The sequence below is a fragment of the Metopolophium dirhodum genome, chromosome 1 (assembly GCF_019925205.1).
Source record: "Metopolophium dirhodum isolate CAU chromosome 1, ASM1992520v1, whole genome shotgun sequence".
NCBI lineage: Eukaryota > Metazoa > Arthropoda > Insecta > Hemiptera > Aphididae > Metopolophium > Metopolophium dirhodum.
The window spans coordinates 46,898,292-46,925,504 of NC_083560.1; the positions used below are offsets into that span (position 1 = coordinate 46,898,292).

General features: G+C 29.5%; 1 protein-coding gene and 1 long non-coding RNA gene across 2 annotated transcripts in view; one reads left to right on the forward strand and one right to left on the reverse strand.

The window, feature by feature from the left end:
* Positions 1–11,831, reverse strand: part of LOC132936615 (uncharacterized) — a 46,331-nt gene extending 34,500 nt beyond the window's left edge. Inside the window, exon 1 of the long non-coding RNA XR_009663494.1 lies at positions 11,757–11,831. This is a non-coding gene — a long non-coding RNA (uncharacterized LOC132936615). The remainder of the gene's footprint in view (positions 1–11,756) is intronic.
* Positions 8,506–26,606, forward strand: LOC132936614 (probable calcium-binding mitochondrial carrier F17E5.2). The gene is made up of 2 exons (XM_061003369.1): positions 8,506–8,773; positions 26,413–26,606. Exons 1-2 carry the CDS (start codon positions 8,506–8,508, stop codon positions 26,604–26,606), a joined length of 462 nt encoding a protein of 153 aa, XP_060859352.1.
* The last annotated feature ends 607 nt before the right edge of the window (positions 26,607–27,213 follow it).

Below are 27,213 nucleotides of genomic sequence, written 5' to 3' on the forward strand. Positions count from 1 at the left end.
CCGTCCCCGCTCAGAATCGTTTTTCTTATACAATGATATTATGTCATTGAATTCAAATTTAACACCATCCATTACAGTGACCCACTTGTAACCTATTATACAGCAGATTGACATCCACTTACCCACCTTTTTTAAGTATCAACCGTTCTGAAAAGGGTTAAACGCCTCCCCCATATATAAACAAACTCCTATTTAGTATTAACGTGCCTGACTATACGATTACGTTATCGTTGTAAGCGCCTGCAATTTGACATAATATTGCCTTAATTTATTTTACTTGATATTATGAAAATATTAATAATCATGCACATAATAATGTTAAATAATTTTCTTTACTCTCCGTTGGCAACATGGCAATTAATTATCGTTCAGCAGCACCAATCTTGTGTTGTTAGCTTACTTAAGAAAGTAAATTCACCTATTGTAAAAGTTAAAATTAAGAACATTATATTATCTGTGTTTGCACTTAAGATTCTTATGATATTTCAATTTTTGAATATAAATATATTGCAGACCAACTCATAACTTGCAAATTAATAATTGTAAAAAATTTAACTTACAAACATACGTAGATAATGGTCCTAACTTTTAGTTTGATAGTAAGTCAAATCAATTAAAAAGCTAACAACACAACATTGGTTTTTCTGAACGCAAATTTAATGTGTTAGTAATGTAACTGCAATAGTGCGCTGACGTCAATTTCAGTATTCGATAGTTCAATAAAGCTAATTATAACTAAGAATTCGAAAAATGTTAACAACAGTTTTTAGCCAAGCCAACAATGATCATCACATGATGTTTATTATAAGCCTGTAGGCTGTAAAAGAGAAACCCAATTGAAATTAACGATTAATCCTTGAGTGAATCTTTGAATGATAATATCGTGTATACAACCAAATTTGAAATACAGAAATTGCTAACATGTTTTTAATACATATTATTATGACTTGATGTATATAATAATCATTACTAATATATAACGTTGTAAATACATTATACATAATAATATTTGATTAGGTACGAACTTAGGGTTTCAGAAAAAAAATGTAAGTACGTGATTTTATTGTGTTGTACCCGCCCGTTCTATCCAAAGGCCACATGACATAAAAAAAAATTATACTATTTTATTAGGCAGGTGCTACAATTAATGACAAACTTATCTACTATTTTAGTACTTAATTTAAATAAATAATAAAATAATGATATATAACTACAGATTATTAAGCTTGCGCATCTGTATATCATATTTGTTGCGTAGGTACCTCATCGACTAAAAAAATTGTTGTAAATTTGTCGTCTTGAAGTTTTTTCTTTTTTTAAGCAATACTCACTTTCTTTTAACGCTTGGAATAAACGACACAATGACTTGGAGGGTGTTATAATATTCTATTTTTCCAATCTCTACGCCTAGGTACAAGGTAACTAAATGGGACTTATGCATGAATTTTTTTTCAGCTTACGAAAAAGGATTTTTTTTTTTTTGTTTATTTATTGGCTTGCCCATTATTCAGTGACATATTATATTACTTTTAAAATTTGTATAGGTACTAGATATATGGTATATACATTTTTTGACGAATATATTTATAATCAAAAAAAAAATCTCTGGCACGGGCAACGCCGCGCTGGGCGGGACAGCTAGTTGTAGATAATCAATAGAAACACGACTGCGCTTTAAACATCCGTCCTATGTGTGCTGCGAGTCGTCGCACACAAGCTACACAACGGTATCCATATTTTATTATACCCTCGATTCTTGAAAATCAATAGGTACAGGTACTCTCCAGACTTTTCGAGTAAAAATACACACTTGTATGTAAATTTAAATTTAAAATAATCTCATACGTGTCGTCTATAATTTATTTCCCTGGCGATCACGGGTTAACGTTGATATACCTACACCAATTATAGTTGGCTGTTGTCGGGTATCTTCTATCTAAGATAAATATAATAAAAAAAAATCTAAAAACATTAATATTTTATAATAAGAAATTAACTAAAATTATGTTATTTAATGCAGTAGAAATAATGTGTATTTAAAATATTTTTCTTTAAAATAGATTGTCTATTTTTAAAATTAAAACGTTGTAAAAAGCTTTCACTCACAGCCTCAAATAATGTTCTTATAATTTTACAATACAAGTTTAAACTTGACATTCAGCCAAAATGCAACAATTTAAACAGTCGAATATACATAGGCAGGTATTTACAAAGGCGTAAATGAAAACCAATTTTTGGAAGGAGGGGGGTGGGGCGTCAAATATATTTTTTTACATTCCACATATTGTCGTTATTGTTGATGTATAAATGTATGAATATACAATAACAATTTCACAATTGCAACAAATGTTATCATTGTTGAGTGTTGACGCGACCAATCGCTCCTCAACCAATACAATGTGTACACTCATACAGACATACTAATACAATAATACAGTAGACACTGCTTATAAGAGCCATTATGGATATAAGGCCCAATCGCTTATTAGACTCAACATCACCTAAAACGGTCCGGACGTATCCAAATACATTGAAAAAACTGCTGTAATAAAACTCACCACTTAGGTTGTAAGACTCAAATTTGTCGTAAGAAAAATCGTAGAAAATAGACTTTTGTGTTGGTCATTACTGATATTTTATAATCGTGTCATATAGCATATACCAGGGATACATGGCACTCAAAAAAAATGTTGAGGCCATGCAAAAATTTAAATATTTATAATATTTGTATTTTTAATAATAAATACCATCACAATGTTAGTACTTTTTCACTATCGTTGACGTCTTTCAGATAACATACTGAATAACTTACTGAACGCAGTATAATATAATATTTTACATAATTAAATGGCACCCTTGAAAAAAATACGGTAATTTTTTGCACGCAGCGTCAAAATAATTTTCCACCCCTGGCATAACCTATATATGTCATAACTCATAATGTACAATAAATTGTATTGCATTACAAATGTATCGCGATTATTATCGTGTACATTATATATGTATTATATCTATTTATTTAATAATATGCAACAGTAGCGAAAAAAAGTTAACAGGTAATTTATTAAAATTTTTGTTTATTTTTTCCCACTACCCCCACAAGGTTATGTAAGGCTCACTTTGTGCTGGTCCCATAATGTGAGTCCTATAAGCGGCGTCTATACCTACGTATTATAATACTATCATGTTGTTATATTATATTGCAGCTGCCGTCGTCGTCGTGCTGAATGCCGAAACTTATTATACTTTGCTCCGTGAATGTGTACTGTTTTTGTGTGTCATGAAGAGGGTGGGAGAGGGGGGGGGGGGGGGGTGAAAGGCATTTTATTATTTTTGTTTGACATTTTGCGGACACAAAGACTCTTAGCTCCCTTCAAATTTAGACTATATATCGCGTGCAATCGTTTCGGTTTATATAATGCGAGGAACCTATTATACAGCCAAATAAAGGTACAATAGGTGCATACCTAATAATATAATTATGTATTACCTATATATTTGTGTTAACGTATTTCTCGCTGTGATTTAAAATTTAACTTCAGTTTTGCTTCCATTGACCTTGTTATCGTCTGTACAGACATATTTCAAAAATACTCAAAGGTCATTATTCGTTAATATAATTTAATTATATTTCCATTGTAAAAAACACACTATCTATATACACCGTTACAACGATAGCAGTACAGGCAGTATGGCAGTATTATAATACCATGAGCCATGGCACACATTGGCATCACTCTATGAACGGCAATATGATGTCTATACATAATATTGTTTCATCTATTATGTAATATTATATTATAATACCATCGCAGTTAAAAAATAAACGCGCTACAAAGTCTTTAGATAATAAACTCGCTTTGTTATCGTCGCCACGTCGAAGGTCATTTTTTAACGTTCAATGTACACGTGGCTAACGGATGCGATAATTAATACGATTTTCTTCTACTCGTCTTATGCATATTGTACGTGTATAACTTTTGACCTGCGTGGTAATTATATTTTATTTTTCATGCAACATTAAGACTTCAACACTGCAACCGTGAATTCTGTATTAATTTATAGGTACATGTATGCATGTAGTTATGTACTAAGGAAGTGTAACACCGTCATTATATTAGCGTTACGGCATTGTAATATTACACCGTAGCTATACTGTATTATAATTATTAAGAACAGGGTAAACACTCCATAATAACTTAACTCCATAAACACTGCAGAGCTGCATAGGCATAAATAATAATTAATAACATAATATTATAATACATTATCTGATTTCCTTAGGTACTCATTTGATATGAATCTGTGTAATATAATATATTATGTATAATATGCTCAGGGGTGGACCTGAAAGGCTCGATTTTGACACAGCTGCGTCTTTTCAAAGTTGTAGGGGCAGTGGGGTCTATGCTAATATCCAGCCACATTTTATTTATATCATAACTTTGTTATAAGTAAATAATATATTATATTAGAGTAAGGCGTGAAACGGTGTTCGCGGTAAATACTTGAAATATGTGAAATTGCGTCATTTAAAATTTATGTTCAGTCTACCAATGAAAATGTAAATAGCTATAAGGTACTTATACTGAGCAGTCAACACAATCTTGTATGAATATGGCACAGCCGCTGTATGTGTACGGTAAAACAATATTATATTTCTATATAAGACCGCTTAGTGTATAGCCCGCCTGAAAATATATGAAAATGGTGTAGAACGATAATAGTAAAAAAAAAATGTTCAACGTGCGTTTAACTGTCGAGTGTATAGTTATAATAATATAGTTATAGGTTAAGTAGGTATAGTATTTAAGTACCTCTCTACATTTTAACATTTACACAATATACATACCTATACCTACACAAAAGGTAAGAAGTATTCAAGTATCTCATTAACTGTGCTAAAAAATCTCACCCTGCTTTGACTATTTTAATAAACCTCAAATTTAAATGAATATAATAGATACTATACCTAAGTGTTAAACCTACTTGTATACACTTTTCAATAAAGTCGAATTAAAAAACGCACTTATACGGAAACTCTGAAGTAATGAACAAAACTTATATTTAATTTATAGTAGTATTGTTTTATTGAATGGCCATAAAAAAAACTCCCATTAATATACACAAAAGCATCACAATAGTATTAAATATGGCGTACTCAAATATTTATTATTCATATTATCTTACTATTTCATAAGCGCGATGCAGTCTAATAAACAATAATGAAAAAACTGTACACAATAAAGAATAAGACCGAACATAATTTACCAATTTCTATATTTTTAATTAATTTAAACTGTTGACGGGGAATTTAATAGTTTCTTTGTTTTATTCAAATTCTTATATATTCACTTGGCGTACTCAAATATTTATTAATCATATTATCCTATTATTTCATAAGCGCGATACGGTGTAATAAACAATAATGAAAAAATTGTACACAATAAAGAATAAAACCGAACATAATTCATCAGCTTTTATTTCAATTAATTTAAATTGTTGTCGGGGAATTTAATAGTTTTTTTGTTTTATTCAAATTCTTATATATTCACAATAACCTAAGTGATATATTTTTGATTTAGTTAGTAACAAAAAATAAAAATTTTATGACTTATATAATATACATTTTTATTTTATTAAAAACATCACAAAAAATAATCATAAATTAAAAAAGTTTTAAACAGAAACTCGTTTTTCTTTTAGGATTAATGGATTTAATTATTTTCTGCTCGAGCAATTTCAACGTTTTTTTATTAGTGTTTGTAAATTATGCTGTTATAACTATAATATAGAATTACGGAAGTACGAATTCGCGGAATTATATTTTTATAACTCACGACGGGAAAAGAAAACAACATTACAGAACATTTAATTAAAACGTTTATATATATTTTTTATTATATCCCCGCTTAGGAACGATTAAAGTAAATAACCTTTATTTGATATAGTGCGCACAAAAGATCAAAATATGAATCACGTGCTCCACTTACACTGAAAGCATTTTTCTTCACTTTTTTTCGACATTTTCTATTAGATTATTAATTTTTTGTTGATAATTTAGATTTTCATTTTAGACAATATTTTGCGTTTTGCATTTTGCATTTTCCACACAGCATTTGGGAAATGATATTATTTTCTGAATATTTTAAAGTGCTTGAATAATTAATATATGTTTTATAATATTTTGTAAATATTTTCTTCTCATTATAACAAAATATTGTATTATAATAGTACTATTATAGGTATAATATGATTGCATAAAAATGTTGACTTACTATTTTTATAAAGTTTCCGTAAACATTTTTTTTTATATATATGTATGATTAAAATGTTTTGTAAATGTTTTTTTATAAAATATTTTCAAAAATATGAACTTTATGGCCAAAGAATATAAAATAACTAAAATATTTCCTAATTATTTATGCAACTTTTTAAAATATTTTGACAACTATATTATTTTCCTGAAAATATTTATATGCTCTCTGGTATAAATACAGTGTACACAACTCCAAGTCTACCCATTATAGTTCCCCAAACATGTTTGTACTTTTAATGTATATCTCATGTCTTATAAATTATAGATCTATGAGACAGTTGCTCAAAAACAATTCGTCAATAACACATTTTGTCAAAGTACTTTTGTCAATAATAAAAATATTTTATATTCTAAATTTCAAATAAGGATTTTATTTATTGCATTAAATTTATTAATAAAAACATAGTATTTTTATTAAATAACGTTGGTAATTTTCATATAAAATTATATATTTTAATTTTTAAACGAATTAATCATATTTTAATTGCATGTCAAGTCCCTAAAAAAAACGGTTGCTAAGTGGTCGATATGTAAATTTTCTTGATTTTTAATTTTTAGAAAAGTATTAACTGATATCACACCCAAGTGATCTAACAGTTTGAATCCAGAAAAAATTCGGTGTGAATAGCCTCACAAAAATCATTTTCATTTTCATTTAGTGAGATTGATCTTCGAAATCGGAAAGCGGATTTCATTGTTTGGGGTCTTGTTAGATTCAGATTGGTTAGGAGGAGTGTAGTAAAGATTTTCAGAACTTTATCTCCAGTCGTTAATTCAATGCAAAGCTGTAAAGCTGAAAAATATCAAAAAACGCCCAATTAAATTTGTTTTAATTTTTTTTAATGTTCTGTAGTGAATTAACTATTTTCTTTTTATTAGTATCTACTTGATAATTCCTTTTTAAAGAGTTATCAACCAACTTTCTAACTATCATAGTTTAGGAGAAAAGTTAAAAATAGAAATTTTGGGACTGTTCAGGCCGACGTTTTTATGGATTCAAGTGTTTATACCGTTTGGGTGTGATATCAAATCTCTCTCATTAATATTTTACATTAAAGCTATCTAAATTACCCACCTACTCATCATTACTGAGTTACATTCTTATTACTTTATTATTTAAGACAAATTCTTGAAATTTTCAAAATTCAGACTTTTTTTGTTTCAATTGCCACACTTATTTGATAAAAATCAAGAAAGTAAAATACATAATATTCTAAACAAGCCAAAAATAAGGGTTATTTGATAAACTGTGTTTTTGAGGAATTATGGATTTGACCAATAAACGTTTTTACGAAGTCACTTTTGAAGAACTGTCGGGATATCATAAATTATTTTATTTATTTATTTATTGATGTTCAAAATTATCTTGAAAAGTCAAATTTGAATATTATTATTATTATTGTTATTATTATTACTACTATTTGGATGTCAAAGTTTGAATGAGTAAAGTAAGTTAAGGGGATTCCATACCGTGATTTTCTGTTTTTGTCTAACACACGCGCTACATAGGATTTTTGACGGATTCTTTGCCAAACATATCAATTGATCTAATGAAGTGATGAGAATTTTGAAAACAGATTTGAATTTGTCGACAAGTCTACTTGAAATCGACTTTCCCTCAATTTTGATTTTTTGATTTTAGCTTCTCCAAAAATTGAAATACAAACATTTTTAAATACTCTTTTTAAATATGACGTTTTCTGGAATTTGGGGGATAATATCAAAAATATGGGAAAGTCGATTTTAAGTAGACTTGACGACGAATTCAAATCTGTTTTCAGAATTCTTATCGCTTCAATAGATCAATTGGAATGTGTGGCAAAAAACACGTCTAAAATACTATGTCACGCATGTGTTAGACAAAAACAGAAAATCACGGTATCGAATCCCCTTAAGATATTGTTCTAATTTATTATGGACGTAAGAAAATTTCACGTACAACCTTGCGATATTCTTACTGTTTTAATATATCTTTAAAAAACCAATTTATATTCAATAATCCACCTTCGATTACCAAAATCCAATTATTTTTGCGGGATGATTTTTTTTAATATTCTGGGGAGATATAGCAAAAGCTTATAAAACCAATTATAATAATAATAATATTCGTAATAATAATAACAACAATACATTTTCACCCATAGACTGTAAAAACGCGTCTCATTGTTGGCAAATACACGAACACTATGGACGTGGTGGCTAAGACTTACAAAAGTGGAGGTGTGTGGGCATTTTTCAAAGGTTTCTGGCCCAGTACGCTAAGCATTTTCTTGTTCGCCGGATTTGATCTTATGACTTACGAGCACATCAAGGAAAATTATTCCCATTTCCACGAGAAGTACGACTACCCGAGGTGGATCGTTAGCTTTTACTCAGCAGTTATCTCGAACGTCGTGGGCGTAATGATATGTTATCCGATATCTACGGTCATCACTAGACTCCAAGTCGACGACGGTCAGTCATTAACATTAATTATATTAATAATTATACTAATATATATACAGACTGCAGTGAAATCTCCTAATCAAATATAATATTAATATATAAAATATAATACATATAGATACCATTTTATAGGTACCGTATGTTCGCTGATTTAGGAAACAATACATTTCCTGGTTGAATCACATTGGATTGAACTGTAACTTTATGACAAGTTAGGTTTATTGGAAATATTTCAAATTTTTGCGCAGTTCAACATATTTTAACATATGGCTATTCTTTACATATTTGGGTAGACCTATTTAAAAGTGATTTTGACTATGATGGTGAGACACAAAGTCACACAACTATTTAGCTCTAAAATCAAAATTTACCAAAAGAGAGAAATTTCAAATTAAATCATAAATACATTTTTTGAAATATTAAAATTTTGAAAAATGAATAGTTCGGGACTTTTTTGTTATTAAATTATTATTACTAACATAACTTTATAATATTGTTCTATTTGTAATATTTTAATGAAATCTTTAATAGGTACTGTTTATTTACCTAAATATTTAAACACAAACTATTACCTATATATAAAAATAATATCTAAATGCATTAACAAATAAACTAATAAGGGTAATATATTTTAAACATTTTTATAAATTGAAAAAAAATGTAGGTATTTATAGTTAAATTTTAAACGTTCGTTAATTCGATAATTTTAATTTTAAATAAATACAATTTTTGATTAATATAATAATTTTAAAACGCAAATATGAATTCAAAATAATTGGTGCTGCTAGTTAAAAAAATATAATCTTGTACTACGTGCACGTGCGTACCGGGAGTGTTTAAACTTGAAAAGTTCGTATAGATTCAATATAAAAATTAATCTGTCCTAGAATTTTAGTGTTTCTTAAGTCAGTGAACATACAATGTAATATACTAAAGGCATTGGTACATTAAAATACAATTTTGATTGCTGAGAGATTGCCACATAATAGAACGCACAATGAAGCTAAGTACCTAAATGTTAAACGCCCTATAAGCAGCTGTCCCAATTCCCTCTAAAGGATCATTGAAATACGTCCGTTACACGAATCACAAACCACAATAAACTAATCATATCGCATTAAATATATATAAATATAATATATACAACATATACAACATATATTAGTTTTTTTTTTGCTGCGCATAGCCAATACGATACATACCTACGACAATTATAGTGGAGGTCAAATCATTTATAATGGTCTACCATTTTTTTTATTTTACATTTTTATTACTGCAGAGTGACAGAAAAACCCAGTAGGTACCCATACTATTGTTGTTATGTAACAGAAATGTGAATATTCTGTGTAAATAGTTTAAGCTTTAAACTTTGAAGTAATGATAGCAAAATAAGAATAACCAAATATTATTCTTTAGGTTATGTTACATAGGTAGGTAGGTAATTTTTCTTTTTTGTGTGACAAAATTTTGTACGTTGGTTATCGTAACCGCACACTCAAAATAAAAAGTCATCTTTCAACAATTCCGAAACTAAAATATTTAAACTTCACGTTTTTTTCAAATTTCTTCCGATAATTTTTGCACACGTATGTATTATAAGGTATTTACCACATACGTATTTCTGAAATGCAATTATTACGCATTTTTAAAGTAATTTCAACTGCTCCCAATCATTATATTTAAGTTTATCCATCTTTTATTTCATAATAAATTAAATTTTGGTTAGTTATATATACTGAATATAATGTTATTACACGTTATTTGTTAATGATATATTTTGGCCGTATCCATGACATTTTAGCCCACCTAAGCAAGGCAATCTAGCTATCAATATGAAACGTTTATGTATGGTAATGATAAAAAAAAGGCTATTTTATCTTTATAATTTATGTAGATAAGTAACCGTTGTTTTATTTATCACGTATAATACACCTACTAAATAGACTTTTAATCATATTATAATTATTTAAACCGTAAAAGGTTTTTCAACAACCGACGAAGTTTAAAAATAAATAATTAATGTATAAAACAGTGTGCGGCATTGAAGAATAAGGTTTAGGTATATTACAAATATACGGTTTTGAATGATAACCATGCGGTTTTTGAATGATGCGGGCATTATAAATGCTTATGGCATTTAGGGGCGATTGTATACGCTACCAGTATACTGGTTACATAAAAAGGTAATGAAAAAGTCTAATTTAAACTCCGCCAGTTTTAATTTCTTACCTGTAATGGGTATATGAAAACTCCCCTGGTATTATGTATTATTATGCCTTGCTCACGTAAAACTAAAATACCTTTTATATATTATATATTAATCAAATAAACTCAAAAATGAAAAAAAAGTGATGTCGTTGGAGAACGATATAAATAGTTATAATAATGGATTTATATTGTACTTAATAGTTGTAATAACTATAAATATTAAATTGTATCAAATCATTTTAGGCCATAGTTAAAAATACATTGAAATGTATAACATAACAAAATATAACATACTCACCTACATATTTTATGGTTATTACAATCATCCATCATGATGCTTAGATGTAATAGACATTACTATTTGTACGATTTGTTCAGACTATTATTATTGTTATATATATTTTTTGGCATATTCGATTGCTTAACTATTATTATCGATTAATAAGAACAATTGTTATAAAAATTATGATTTTTTTTGATTATCTTTTTTTATTTTTTTTTTTTTTATTCTGTTATTTGATTTTCTTCACTGGCGGAGTTTGCGTAGACCCAATTTTACCTATGTTTTTTTCCTGACTGAGCTTACACTAAAATAATGTATACTTGTGGTGGAGCTTACATGCATATAATATGGTAAGAAATGTTGTCAAAATCATGTAGGTAGGAGGTAGGTATAATGTAGAGGTATATTATGATCTGTTCGTATTTTATAAATTTACGATCGATTACACAAGTAGAATAGGTGTTTTTCTATTAACTATAATATAATATCGAAACCACTCACCTAGAAAATAAAATATATAAATCTCATTTTCAAAGAAATGAAATATCGATTTTCTCCACATGCACTATATGCAGCACTTCGGTCGACTGAACATGTACCGAACACTCGCATTATGCGGGAAAGTATATTATTATAGTTGAACGTATTCGCGACGTTGTCGACTTTAATTATAATGCACCGCAGAGAATCACAGATGACTGTAATATTACCCCACAGCACGCATATTAGCCCTTCTCCTCTAAATACATTTATAAGGCGTATTATTACTGTAGTTTTTCGAGTTGAAGGTCGAGCGTACATACACACATTGTTATGCACGTGTCATAATAATGTTATGTATTCTTAGACTATATTATCTTATTAGGTATGCACGGTAAGTACTGCGGTTAGTATCGCAAGAGTTGGGATTTGCGAGTGAAATAAATTGCCGGGAAAGGCAATCAATTAATAACAGGTAGGTGCATAATGACACGCTGCAGATTTGTGATACGATTTTTAAAAATCAAAACCGTAGGCGCACATCATAGGTGTATAAGAATTTATTGTAATACAAGAAAAATAAAACCATTCCTATCCGCTTATGTCAGTTGTATATACTTATACAAATAGTCGTCTGTATACACTCTAAGTATATAGGTACACAATGTTTTTCGTGCAGCACAACGATTTCGACACAGTAATAATATTATAATACGCGGTATTATAAAAAGCCGTCGGAATATATTATCATTATAGGCACCTGTTATACCTAGTCGAGATAACGAGTTTCAGAAAAATATAAAACCAGTATACTGTACACAGTATACCTATAAGCATTTAGACCGTTCAGATGGGTCGGATTATTATTTCGAAACTAATATTTAACGACGACCATTTTTTTTCCCGTCAAGCTGTTATAGACACCTGCACCTTCAGCATTAACGAACACGGCAGGTATCTTCGGCGTATTATAATATATTCTTATGTATATATATATACAATTCATTTTGATAATCCTGTATAGGCGCGTCTGTAAAAGGTAAAATATGTTTATGGGTTGAGACTTATCATATAGATTAGATAATATAGTATATAACCGACGTATAATAATATTATATTCCTAGAATGTCCTATCTAAAAAAAACAGGTAGGTACGGCCTACGGCGCATATTTCTTTCTCCGATTTCGTAATACATAATATTATAAAAAAAAAAAATAATAAAATATTCCCAATTATAATACCCACTCAGGTGTGCCGCCTCGCCCGATTACCCGACCGTGAGAACCGGCCTCGTAGGATTAACGAGATGTCAAACCCCCCCCCCCCCCCTTCACCAAAAAATATGGGGTTTCACGGTGACGTTCTATCATCCTGTTATTTTAACGATCCCGGCGTGTTTTTTATTTATTATTTTAATTTCTGTTCGCTTAGGCATAATAATATTATCGTGTCGGATTTAAAAACTCGACTAATGCATTATGCATACGTTGCACGGCGAAGATGAGTATCGTTTGAAAGTGTATACACGACTTTTACCTGCCGTCATAAATATTATTCTGAACTGCACAGCAATGACCGAATCGTCGTGCATATTATTATTTATGCATTTTATATTATATTCGAAATTATGCATCATCAAACCGTACCGATTTCAGTCCGACTACGAATTTCCATTAATTATGCGACTCGTATAAAATAGGTATACCCACACTTAATTTAACACGGACAATCCATTAAGTGCGTTGCCCGTTTACAGTACTAGGTATAATATTATAATATCTCCACATGCGTATATATTATTATATATTTCTATTATTATTATTATTATTATTATTTTTTTTTTTTTACTGCCTCGTTACTTTTTATAATAGGTCGACCAAAATATACATTCTCTCGGCTCACTTTCTCTCCGGTTCTTTTCTTCTTTATTTTTATACTGTTGCCAGTCGTCTATTTGTTTTTTTTTTTATATTCCACAAGAGGTTAACTACAGTCGTATACCTTTGTATCTTATAAAACGAACACGACCCAATCACTGTGACTCGTTTCGGAGTTCTGTGAACGCTTGATCAGCAAACGGCCACGTTCCAATGATATACGTCATAAGTATTTTTCTGATCGGTTTTCAATCAATATATAGGTTTATACATCACTGCCGTTATAGGACATTAGTTACGTATACAGATCTCACTCAGACGTGTATAATGGTACATTCCGTCTGAAACGAACTGGTAAAATGTAGGTCTATGATAAATATCGCGATCCCAAAATGTCCATTCAGCCAAGTCTAAGTATAGGAATATACATATATTTTCTGTCCTAGTTCTTGTCGCTTGCAGGAAGTCTCTTCAACGAGGTCCAAGCCAAATAACTACCACAAAGGGCATTCACACAATTTTATATAAGTAAACATTAATACAGATAACAGGTGTATCTGACTTTACGGCTCACTGCTACGTGGCTGATTTAAACTGCAGAACTATACGTTTGAGAATAATGGTTTTAACAAAAGCTTTAATTTTACTCGTAATTTTGCATTCGCTGATAGTGTTGACAAAATTCGTCAATATTAATGTATATACGAAACTACATAATATCAAGTAAATTGTATATAAATAATTGTAGAGGATAAAAGAATACCGGCAAAATATAATTCTTTAAAAGTACAAAATACACGAGGTACATAAAATATAGTCATAATTACATTAAAAATGTACATGTTACCAAAATAACCCATGTTAAAATAATGGTGCTTATTATTTCTGGATATTTAAAAAAAAAAAACCTTTAGGTGCCCATCGCCGACCACTTAATGACTGAAACAATATCATACCATCATTATTGTGTTATGCATTTTAACTCGATAAATATTATTATTGTTGTTTTAATAAAATATGTTTGACGAACGTGTGTACAGTTAAATCATAAGCACGACATAGTACCTATATTGATATAGTTCGATGTTAAAAACGATCACAATTTACTGTTACAACGATCGTGCGCGTTTTACCTGTTCGTGTACCTAAATTTGACTGGACGATTTCGGAGTGCTGAATTTACAAATCACCCCCCCCCCCCCCCACGACGACCACAATTTAAATCAATACAGCTACACGTACGGTGGCCCATCGCGTTTACCCTCGATTCTAACTATATACCTAGCTGGCTCGACTCGCAGTATGATTTTAGTTGATTGTTGGCTATAATAATATTATTCTGTACACACGCTCATTGGGCTTATCCGGTGAGCACCGGAAACCGAATATTATAATAACGTTGGGTATTGTGCGTCATGTTTTTTTGTTATCTTCGTGTATTTTTTTTAATGATTGTGTTTTTCCTCGTTGGTTTACATTGTGACCCTGCGGTCAGATTGTTCGTATGTGCGGCGTATTATCTCGGTTTCTGTAGTATATTGTGCATGTATAATATTGTGCTGAATACAAAAACTAAATGATTATTTCAATAAATATTGTTCATTATTACGCACCACAGTAACATACTATTTCGTTGGTCGTTGCCATACGTCGAATTCGTTCTTATTGCGTCATTCGATAATGTATGATATAACTTTATTTTTTTTTCTCTCTATTAACTATTAAGGAATATTAGATTAGTATAATTTATGCCCAATTAAAATATCATACTAGCCGTATCAACTAACAACAAATTAATGTAAAACTGTTAGTTGTAGGTAATACTTGTAGGAAAATTCAAACAAGTTTTTAAAATCCGGACTGTTAAATCCTATAATATGACTGTAATATTATATTATATAGGTGGTTATTTTATTATGTTAAATATCGTTGATAATACTTACAAATTACCTACTATTGGCAATGAATATAATGTACTATAAGCAGTAAGCAAGCATATAGTAACGCACTATAACGACTTAATATGCTTCAACCAAGTGTTGTTGAAGAATGCAAATTTATAAGTACCTACTTACGTGGGGGTATAGAATGGTATAATGGTAAACACACGTTGTATTTGTAATAAGCGCAGTGTTTATCTCACAAAGGTGGTACGACTTAATGATCGTAATATGTAGTTGAATTCTTGCTAATATTATTTTCTTGCAAAATTAAAATAGACACTTCGAGCCAACCAAAAATAATATATTCAGGCGAGAAATTTGAATATTGTCCAAAAATATACTTGCAACAGTTGTTTACACTTCTTGGATTTATTAATAACAACTAACTCGAATTAACGTTTGAATTTATCACCTGACCTATTTCGTGTGATATTCGTTTTGGGGAATACATAATATTTTTCTAAACAATAGATTCTACAACGACATTATGCTTAAAAAAAATATTCTGTTTACTCATAAGTTATATCGTACCCAATCGAACGTTCTTCACCTCGTCAAACACGACACATCTGTGCTACATTAACTGCTTAGCTGATGACGAAAGAACGCTCGAACAAAACTATGGTACTGACGATGACGAACTGTTCCAATCGAAACTATAATATTATAATAAACTAAACAATCATCTGATAAAAATTGTTTTTTGTTTTATTGTTATGGTGCGTCAAAAAGATTTGACGGTTTTGGAGTATTATAAATATACTATAATATGTTCAGAAAAACTTTCAATAAAAATATTTTTGAAGAATTAAATAATTGTAACCTGATATACTCTGTGATATTGACTTCAGATAATTTATGATAATTAATCATATATAATACAATGCTAATACATAAATAAAAATACAAAAACGTATTATTATTTTCAAATTGGTGTAGCCACCCATTTGCGACACTTCCCATTTTTAATGACAAATTTGTGTTTCAAATTATTCAAACAGTTAATTTTTAGATTCTGAGCGAAGCGATGAATGTATTGATTTTACAATGATGTGTGTGTGTTTTTTTTTGTGTTTATCATCACGGTTTGGGGCAGTAAAAGTAGTAAAACTGCTTCGATTTTCTTCAACAGTATCTTGTTCGATGGGAAAGTGAATCTAGTTGGTGCATTCGGGAGGTCAAATTCTCAATAGTTTTCAAAAGCGCTGAGAAAAACAAAATACAATTATTAAGGAAAAATGGGAATTTTTATGCAAAATCGATTTTGGTTTTTGGTGGGACTCTAGAACAAATGACTGTATATACATGACATTTTTACTGGTTGTCTATATTTGCATTTTCTATACATAATACAATTTTCTAAATATATTCATTTGTTTTGAGCTGTTTGCGGACATTGTCAGTTTTCATTTTTTTAGTTTTTTTTTTTTATAACTGTCAATAACATTTTATTTGTTGGGTAAAAATGTGTGAAAATTGAATACAAAGTCCCTTCAAATTTTGAAAAAATTAATCAAATTAAAAATTTAATAATTATTGTGTAGTGAAAATTGTATCATGTATAGAAATCGCGAATATTAGCATCTATGTGAAAATTGCGTATGTATATACGTTCATTTTTTTTAGAGGTACTCCAAAAAACCAAAATCGATTTTGTCGGAAACCGATTTTGCATAAAAATTCCCGTTTTTCCTTAATTTGTATGTTGTTTTTCACGGTACTTTTGAAAATAATTGGGAATTTCAAATTGAGAAAATTAAATTTTGACCTCCCGAAGCACCGACTATATTCACTTTCCAATCAAACAAGATACTGTTGAAGAAAATCGATGCAGTTTTACTGCGCCAAACAATGGTGAAAAAAAATGAAAAAAAAACACATCATTGGAAAATCAATACATTCATCGCTCCGCTCAGAATTTAAAATATATAGGTAACTAAAAAAATAACGAGGCATGGCCACTAAAAATATTCTGGTGAAAACTAACGGTAGATTTAATAAGAAAAAATGCGTTGCAAATCGATTAAAACGGACCTGCAATGATAAAATGTAAAATGAATTCCTACATTTTTTTTTAATATTAAATATAAAACAGTGTTTTTTTTTTAAATGTGAACACACAGTTGTTGTAACTTAAAGCCAAATGTAATTTATCGTATGGATGAGCAATATAATAATTGGTAATATAACTACTTCTATAGATTAATATCATTTATTATATAAAAATTTGATATAGGTAGATGCCTCTATACGTATGATATTGAATAAACAGACACACATTACCCCCCCCCCCCCCCGTTCACTACTAAAGTGGCTCTGCTAGGCGACAAACTGTTGTTTATTATAACACTCGTTGTATAATATATGATCATGGTTTCTAGGTACCTATAGTAATATGTTAATATTATTATCCGTTTGGGATACAAAACATTTCAAGACAAATACTTTTTACCGGGTCAGAATTTAAATTACAAATTATTCATATTTCCGTTCAAAATATCGATGTGTATAATATACATTATTTGTGTGCGTTACGTATATATAGATTTACACGCATTATGTTTATGGTATAGTATTATGCTCATATTGTACATATTGTATTTTAATATGTATAGTGAATAGAATGCTTTCGGCGTGGCAGCCATTACTGTATAATATAATATAGACAAGGTGCCGTTTCTTTATCATAAATCTTATGGAAATTATTAGGTAGGTAGGTACTCAGCTATGGATGCAAAAGCAATATTGACATATTTTATTATAACATTTTATGAGTATTTGTCGGTTTACTTGGAAAAAATTAAAAATCGGTTGCTTATGCGTTTCTAAAAAATTCTATATTACCAACTCGTCAAAGTAAATATTATAAGTACATAATTTAGTTTTCATTAAGTATTCATATAGTGCTTATACATGATTTAAACATCATGCGAGAGGCCTATGGAGGAGTGCCTATATGCAATGTGAAAGCAGACAAGAATCTACAAGGTCAAGCGTTGTGGATTCGTTAAGGTTCTGCACACTGAACAGTATAGGTACATAAAAGTACTTTGACGACCGAATTGTGGTCGAAGGAGGAGTAATCGAGTTTTTTGTGAAGGACTCTATGACATAATAATATACCGAATGTCAAAACTTATAACAGTCCACGCACATCATATCATGCTTATACAGGGCGCTATATTTTAGATTCTGAGTGGAACGATGAATGTATTGATTTTACAATAATGTGTGTTTTTTTTATTTATTTTTTTTTTGTGTCTGTCATCATCTTTTAGGACAGTAAAACTGCTTGGATTTTCTTCAACAGTAACTTTGCTGATGGGAAAGTGAATCTAGTTGGTACTTTGAGGAGGTCAAAAGTAAAAATTTCCAGGTAGTTTTCAAAAGCGACGTGAAAAACAAACGAAAAATTAAGGAAAAACGGGAATTCTTACGCAAAATCTGTTTTCGAGAAAATCGATTTTGGTTTTTGGTGTAACTTTTAAACAAATGACCGTAAGGACATGAAATTTTGACTGAATATTTATACTAGCATTTTCAATACACCATAACATTTTTCAAATATTTTGAGCTGTTTACGGACATTTTCAGTTTCCATTTTTTTTAGTTTTTTTTTCTATAAATATCAATACAATTTTATCTGTTGAGTAAAAAAGCTTGAAAATTCAATAGAAGGCTCCTAGGTTATTGTTTCAAAGGCAGATGAAAAAAAATAAGAATCCTTAGTCACAGTTTTTATTTATAAGCATTTAAAGTTCAAATTTTGACAAAATATGGAAAAAACACGAAAATTGTCAATCACTGTAATTAAAATATTATAAAATTTTCAGTTTTTATAACTAAGGATTGAAAATTTAAAACAAAGATTCTCATAAATAATTCATACTGTAACCAAAAAATCTAAAATATACATTAACACAGTTATTTTTTACAGACATTTTAAATTCAAATTTGGACGAAATTACATATTAAAATCAATATTAACGATTTTGGTTTTTGTTGTAATTTAAAAATATTATTTAGGGATATATGAAACTGAAAAATCAAAAAATTAAAATATAATGTCCTACCCATAGAATCTAGTAAGGATTGAAACAAGGTTTAAAATAAGGCTCCACGGAAATATGTTATATATAAATTACTTTATTCACAATAATATCATCAAATATACTTGGTAATGTCATAGGCTGACTTACTTAAAAATAATAAACACCATTGTAAAACCATAAGAAAAAAATAAAAATAACGATTTTAGTTATTTTGTTGTAATTTATAATATTAAATCAACATATAGGCTATAATAAAATATAATAGCAGTATAAAATATCCAGACCGATGAACCGTCCCCGCTCAGAATCGTTTTTCTTATACAATGATATTATATCATTGAATTCAAATTTAACACCATCCATTACAGTGACCCACTTGTAACCTACTGTACAGCAGAGCGACATCCACTTACCCACCTTTTCTAATATAACGATATATTAAGCAATTATTTTATTTTAATCCACTTAGGTAGAACGAATGACAAGAAAATAATATTATAATCACTCAATTTTTTTTCCGACGAGTTTTGCTGCTTAGGGCCACCCGTAGTTTTAATATAGACTTCTGGAGCAAAACATAACAATACTCTGGAAAAGCGTAAATTTATAACACGTGTCGATTATACGAACTGACAATCTGTTTATTACGTTATACGGGTTTAATTTTAGGACAATAGGACACAAGAGGCCAAGGTGGTCATGCGGGTGGCTCACCTAAATGTCATGCTCATAATCATTAACAATATAAACTATGATATAATATTAATTTATGTTTGACATTTGACAGTTTGAACGTGTGTGAACGTAACACAAATTATACAAATTACTGTAATAAAATTACTTAGCAGTAACGCTGTAGTAATTTCATTGTATAAAACTATATTTTATTTAAACGAACGCAATTGTAACGAAATTACTTTTTAAAAATTATCAAAACAAGTTGCAAATGTTCAATGTATGACAAGACCTAGGTGCCTCCATACGAGAAAAGTTAAAAAGAGAAAAGAGTTAGTTCCTTTTTTAGTTCCAAATATAAAAATGTTTATTTAATAATTAATATTCTTTTTAACTTATAAATACTTCTTTAATTTTTAACTATAATATATTATACATACAAGTAGGTACATATATTTTATTATTCTATTTTGAGATTTTCTTCAAAGTTTAATTATTGGCCGACGAATGTCGACTGTCTTATTGTTTATTGTTATAAATAATTTCTCATTTCTATGTAAATTATAACTTATAACTTATGAGAAATATTAATAAAGTAGATAATATTTATTAATAATATTAATAAGTATGATATAATATCATTGTATAAGAAAAATGATTCTGAGGGAAAACGGTCAGTCAGCCTATGACATTACCAAGTATATTTGATGATATTATTGTGAATAAAGTAATTTATATATAACCTATTTACGTGGAGCCTAAGAGCCTTGTTTTAAATTTTCAATCCTTAGCTATAACAGTTGAACATTTTATACATTTTTAACTACAAAATAATTATTAAATTATAAATTTGATAAATGTTGTCAACATTTTAACTTTAAATGCTTATAAAAAAAATTGAGCCTATGTTTTTTAATATTTTTTAACTGATTTTAGAACGATATATCAGGAGCCTTATGTTAAATTTTCACGCTTTTTTACCCAACACATAAAATTCTATTGATATTTATAGAAAAAAAAAACTAAAAAAATTGAAAACTGACAATATCCGTAAACAGCTCAAAAAGTGTCAAATTATTTTCAAAATTTTATCGTGTATAGAAAATGCTTATACAAACATTCAGTGAAATTTTCAAGTATCTACAGTCATATGTTTTTTAATTACAACAAAGTAAGAAAATCGTTACATGAGAAATCGAGTGAAAATGTTGTAAAAATATGAATTTCAAATGCTCATAAAAATTTAATTTGACTTTCTTGTAGACATTTTTTTTTTGATAAAAGTAGACAAACTTATGGATAATCTTGTATTACATTTTCAAATCTTAGATTTAAAAAGAAAAAACTTTTTGAATTGTCAACTCAAAATAATTTGCTAATTTTCGTGATTTTTCCGTATTTTGTCAAGGTTTTAACTTTAAATGCTTATAAATAAAAACGGTGACTAAGGATTTTTAATTTTTTTCATCTGCCTTTGAAACAATAACCTAAGAGCCTTCTATTAAATTTTCAAGCTTTTTTACTCAACAGATAAAATTTTATTGATATTTATAGAAAAAAAAACTAAAAAAAATGGAAACTGAAATGTCCGTAAACAGCTCAAAATAAGTCAAAATATTTGGAAAATGTTAAGGTATATAGAAAATGCTAATATAAACATTCAGTCGAAATTGCATGTACCTGCGGTTATTTGTTTTAGAGTTGTACCAAAAACCAAATCGATTTTCCCAAAAACAGATTTTGCGTAAAAATTCTTGTTTTTCCTTCATTTTTCTTTTGTTTTTTACGTCGCTTTTGAAAATTACTGGGAAATTTTCACTTTTGACCCCCTCAAAGTACCAACTAGATTTACTTTCCTATCAGAAAAGTTACTGTTGAAGAAAATCCAAGCACTTTTACTATCCTAAAAGGTGATGACAGATACAAAAAAAAAAATGAAAAAAATAAAATAAAATAAAAAACACACATCATTGTAAAATCAATACATTCATCGCTTCGCTCAGAATCTAAAATAGTATGCCTACTACTTATTAGTCCGTAGGTAGTCGTTTTATGGTCTGATACATTTTAAAATATCTACCCAACATTATTTGTAACGTCCTAATTTTTTAATTATATAGGAAACTAACGTGATAAAAATAATATCGAACAATACGAATGTAATTTAAATAAAAATGTTTAATGTAATGAGTAACGTAATGATATTTCTTTTCAAAAGTAATTTACCTAACACCGCTGTTTTCTAATTTTGTGTAAAAAAAAAACAGTATTTTACAACAATAATTATATTATATTACGTATTACTATATGTAGACCCAATAATTGGCCTTTGCACTGCGTATAGTATGTCACGCGTTGGATAACGGATGTTGTCATGGTGCACATTCGCCTACTGGAGGTTAATGCAATTGGTATATTATTATTACTAATTATATTATATTATTATAATGCGTTGAGTGCAGGCGAATACGCCGAGATGGTGAAAAATTGTCGGTATTTTTTGTTTTTTGTTGTTGTTGTTGCTTTTTGTGAGTTTGCGGTAAAAATTGTAAAAATGCCCGAGTGGTCGTATACAAGTGTAACATATTATTTAACATATAATTATCATAATGTATAATGTATGCGTGTTGGGCAGCTGAAATGCGTCATTCGAACATATCAGCTCGGAGAGAGAGAGAGAGAGAGAGAGAGAGAGAGAGAGATAGTGAGTGAGAGAGAGTGAGAGAGAGAGTGAGAGAGAAAGAGAGAGAGAGAGTGAGAGAGTGAGTGAGAGAGATCTGTCATACCGGCGTCGTCGCTCTACCATAAAACGTTCTCCACTCCCACTCTTAGCTTCGTAACCGCCACGTGTGAAACGCGTTTAAGAACTATCGACGGGAAAAGGGAACGGTGCGTATATTATATTCGTCATGATTAAATATTGTTATAGGTACACGCCGTGGCTGCTACGAAAAACCAGTTTTTTTTTTTTTACCAAAGATATAGTCGGTAAGTCGGAAGTGTACGCTGCACAGGTTTACTTACAAACATTTCAAATCGACATACCGCATTCTTGGAACTTGGAAGAACCCCGTTCGTCCCACGTACTATTAATGTATAATATAAACCGATTCGATTTTCATCTTAAAATTCAGACGATACTGTAATGTTATATAATAATATACCGGTCACACGCCGAATTCAGATTTATAATGCAGCGTTTTCCCATTTGTTTGTATATTTTACCTTTTCATGCCACCGAAAATATTATACACACAGTCGTATAATATTATGAGATAACAAAAAACGGTTCAACGTGATCACGTATTTATTTTCTCACTTTTTTTAACAGAAAACATATTGAATAAATGTGCCGGATCTATAATATCTGTGCAGCAAATAATTTTTTGTCCTCAAAACGATTTTAATGGTGTCGGCACCGATTTTACCGATTTTCTGAAATTCTATTTTATATTTTAGTCACTACCTTGGTTATAATACTTTTCCACTAATCCACAGTTCGATACCTGGGTTCGTATATAATACACTGTGGGTTGATACGGTGTATTATATAAACGAAAATGACTTACACGTTTTACAGGAAAATCTCTCACGCCCTGTAGAATAGTAGGACTTCATTATTTTTTTTTTAAAAAAAGGGAAAATTTTTCAGGTTGGTTTAAAAGCTGAATTTTTATTTTACTTTAAATAGTGGTAGAAAAATACGTTTAATAAATATTGTTCATTATTCGAATGCATATTTTTGCTTCTATAATTATAATTTTGAAAATCGTGCTGTGATGTACCTACCAGTAAAATGTTCTACTTTTAAATAAAAAAAATATTGAAATCCGACTTTTTCACAGACAGTTTTTTCTGGAAACATGTAAGACATTGTAGATTTTGCACCGGCTACAACGCCATTAACAATAAGTGTATTATAATATTATGTAATATTATGTAAAATATTATGTAAATATTATATTATGTACACAGCTCACTCAGATATAGGCCAAACGGAGGTGACAGGAGGACGTTCCGGGGGCCCACATATATAAAGGGATCATAATGTTGTAAAAGTTTAAAATTTAATTTGGGGTTTTTGGTACTTTTGTGCTGTAAAATATTACATTTTAAAATAAATTAAATGAAAAAAAATAATATACTATCGGTGGAAATCGTGTAGGTACAGCTGCCACGTCTTTACCACCAGGTTTTTGACAAAATCGATTTTGTTTTTGGTGGAGGTAACTCTAAAAAAATGACCTTAAATACATGAAATGTTTACTGAATTGTTATATTACCTAGCATTTTTGTACACCATACGGTTTTGAAAATATTTTGACTGATACCGAGCTATTTATAAGCATAAGAAATTTTGATTTTTTTTTTTTTTAATTAACGACAATAAGAAAATTTTTGCATGGTCAACAAACTTGAGAATTGAATATAAGATTCCTCGTAAATTGTTTGAATGTAAATTAAAAAAAAGTTGTGGCTTAGTCCACAAACCTTTTTTATGAGGGTCCACTGTTAAAATGTTGACAACATTTGTCAAAATTACGAAAATTTGGTAATTATTTTAGAAATTCATACAATTGTTATTTTTATATCTATAATTTGAAAATATAATACTAGATTTCTTCAAAGTTTGTCTACCTTTAACAAAAAAAAAATGTTTATCAAAAAGTCAAATTTGATTTTATGAGTGTTTGAAGTTCAACTCGATTTGTCATGTAGCGATTTTCTTACTTTGTTGTAATTCAAAAAAGAAATAACTGCAGATACTTGAAATTTACACCAAATGTTTATTTTATCATTTTCTATGCATGATAAAACTTTAAAAATATTTTGACACGTTTTGATCTGTTTGCGGACATTTTCAATTTATTAAATTTGTTTTCTATCATTGTCAATAAACTGTTATTTGTTGGGTCAAAAAGTATGGACATCTAATACAAGACTCCTGATATATTGTTACTATGTTACTATAGCAGTGGAAAAATTTTAAAATACATAGGCAAAATTTTTTTTAAAATTTTGAATTATAACAAAATTTATCAAATTTATAATTTAAAAATTATTAGCTAAGAATTGAAAATTTAAAACGAAATTCCACGTAAATTTGTTGTATATAAATTACTTTATTCACAATAATATCATCAAATATACTTAGTGGCTAGTAATATACTATAATATCATACGTTGACTGGCCGACTTCGCTCAGAATCATTTTTCTTATACAATGATATTATATTATTGAATTCAAATTTAACACAATCCATTACAGTAACCTACTGTACAGCGGAGTGACACCCACTTGCCCACTTTTTTCAAATGCAATTACTTTTACAAAAATTAATTCAACCTACTGTAGTAGTAATGTCCACAGTAAAATAAATTACTTCAGTAAATAACTTAGTAAGTACTAAGTAAAGTACTAGTAAGTAAATAAATTACTTAGTCACAATATAATATCATGAAACATGCTTGGTAAAATTGTTGGCTGACAGAACGTCTTCACTCAGAATCATTTTTCGTATACATTGATTCAAATTTAAGACATCTTTAGACATCTATCATCTATGTACAGCTGGGCGTTAACCATTTGCCTCCTTTTTTTAAAATTGTTGGTTATATTATGTTACCTATTGCACGTATGTAATGTTATAGGTAGACAAGTATTCATATGTATACTCATAGTAGGTACCCTATATGTTATAGCAGGTAGTATAACAGGGTGTTCAAACTATTATATTATGTTATTTTGAAAAGGTAACATTTTAATATATCACTTTAAATGTAATGAGATACAACATCATAGAATCAACATTATCAGATAATAATAATACTATATTATAATCATCGATTAATATTCCAATTTACATAGGTACACATAATTATTCAATGGTAATAGTATTAGACACTGATACTATTTCTTTACGGTGAGTAATTGTGGCTCCCGAGTGTAGGCTTAATCCATGACCGCGGCGTCCCTGTAGTAGCCATCACACGCTGACACGAAACGACTGTAAAATATAATTCCATGCTTCGTTCCCTGCAAATAATATTGAGATAAAACCGATCGATAAATAATTTTACCAATATGTATTATCGTCAAAGTGTGTGTGTGTGTGTGTGTGTATGCAGGACGGTCGAACGGAACAACGGTCGAGTCGGAAAACTGGGACCGGCGGCGGCTGTTCTCGGCCAAGAACTTCCGCAGCGGCCTACTCCTTTACAGAGGCATCACCGGAAGTCTCGTGAAAATATTGCCCTGCACGTCCATTGGCTACGTGGTCTACGAAGAGCTGTGCAATTCGTTAGGCGTGCGAATGACGTGAAACATATTGACATTTCGATGTACGTACCCTATGTGTATAATATTATTATTCATCGTCCGTGTGCATATAATATATTATAATAAAAAATATCGAATTAAATGAATTTCCGACGGGATAAGCGTAATGACACCACACGCACTCATTGCACGACACTCTCGCGTCTCTGCCAGCGTTTTTTTTACACGCATTCGTCGTATACCGCATGATTTCGAATCCATATACGATACAATGTACAATGTATAATGCCATTGTACTCATTATAATAATATAGTGGGTGACTATTATAATATACTATATACTGTGTACACGCACACGGCACACAATCGCCAATACTATGGTATACAGCGGGTGATTCTTTTACCGTTGAACACTCATTACTTCAAAAGGTATAAACGGTTTTGAAAAAAAATAAATAATGTTTGCATTGTTTCTGTAGGAAACAACATTTTAAATACCTATTTTTTATGCTTTTACTTTTTTGAACGACGACATACAGTTTTAATTTCATATTCCAAAGGAGAATATTTTTTCAAGTATTTCGATACATAAAAATCGAATTCAGTTATAAGTGTTTAAAGTTTTGATGAGCGGAGAGGAGTCGTGGTAC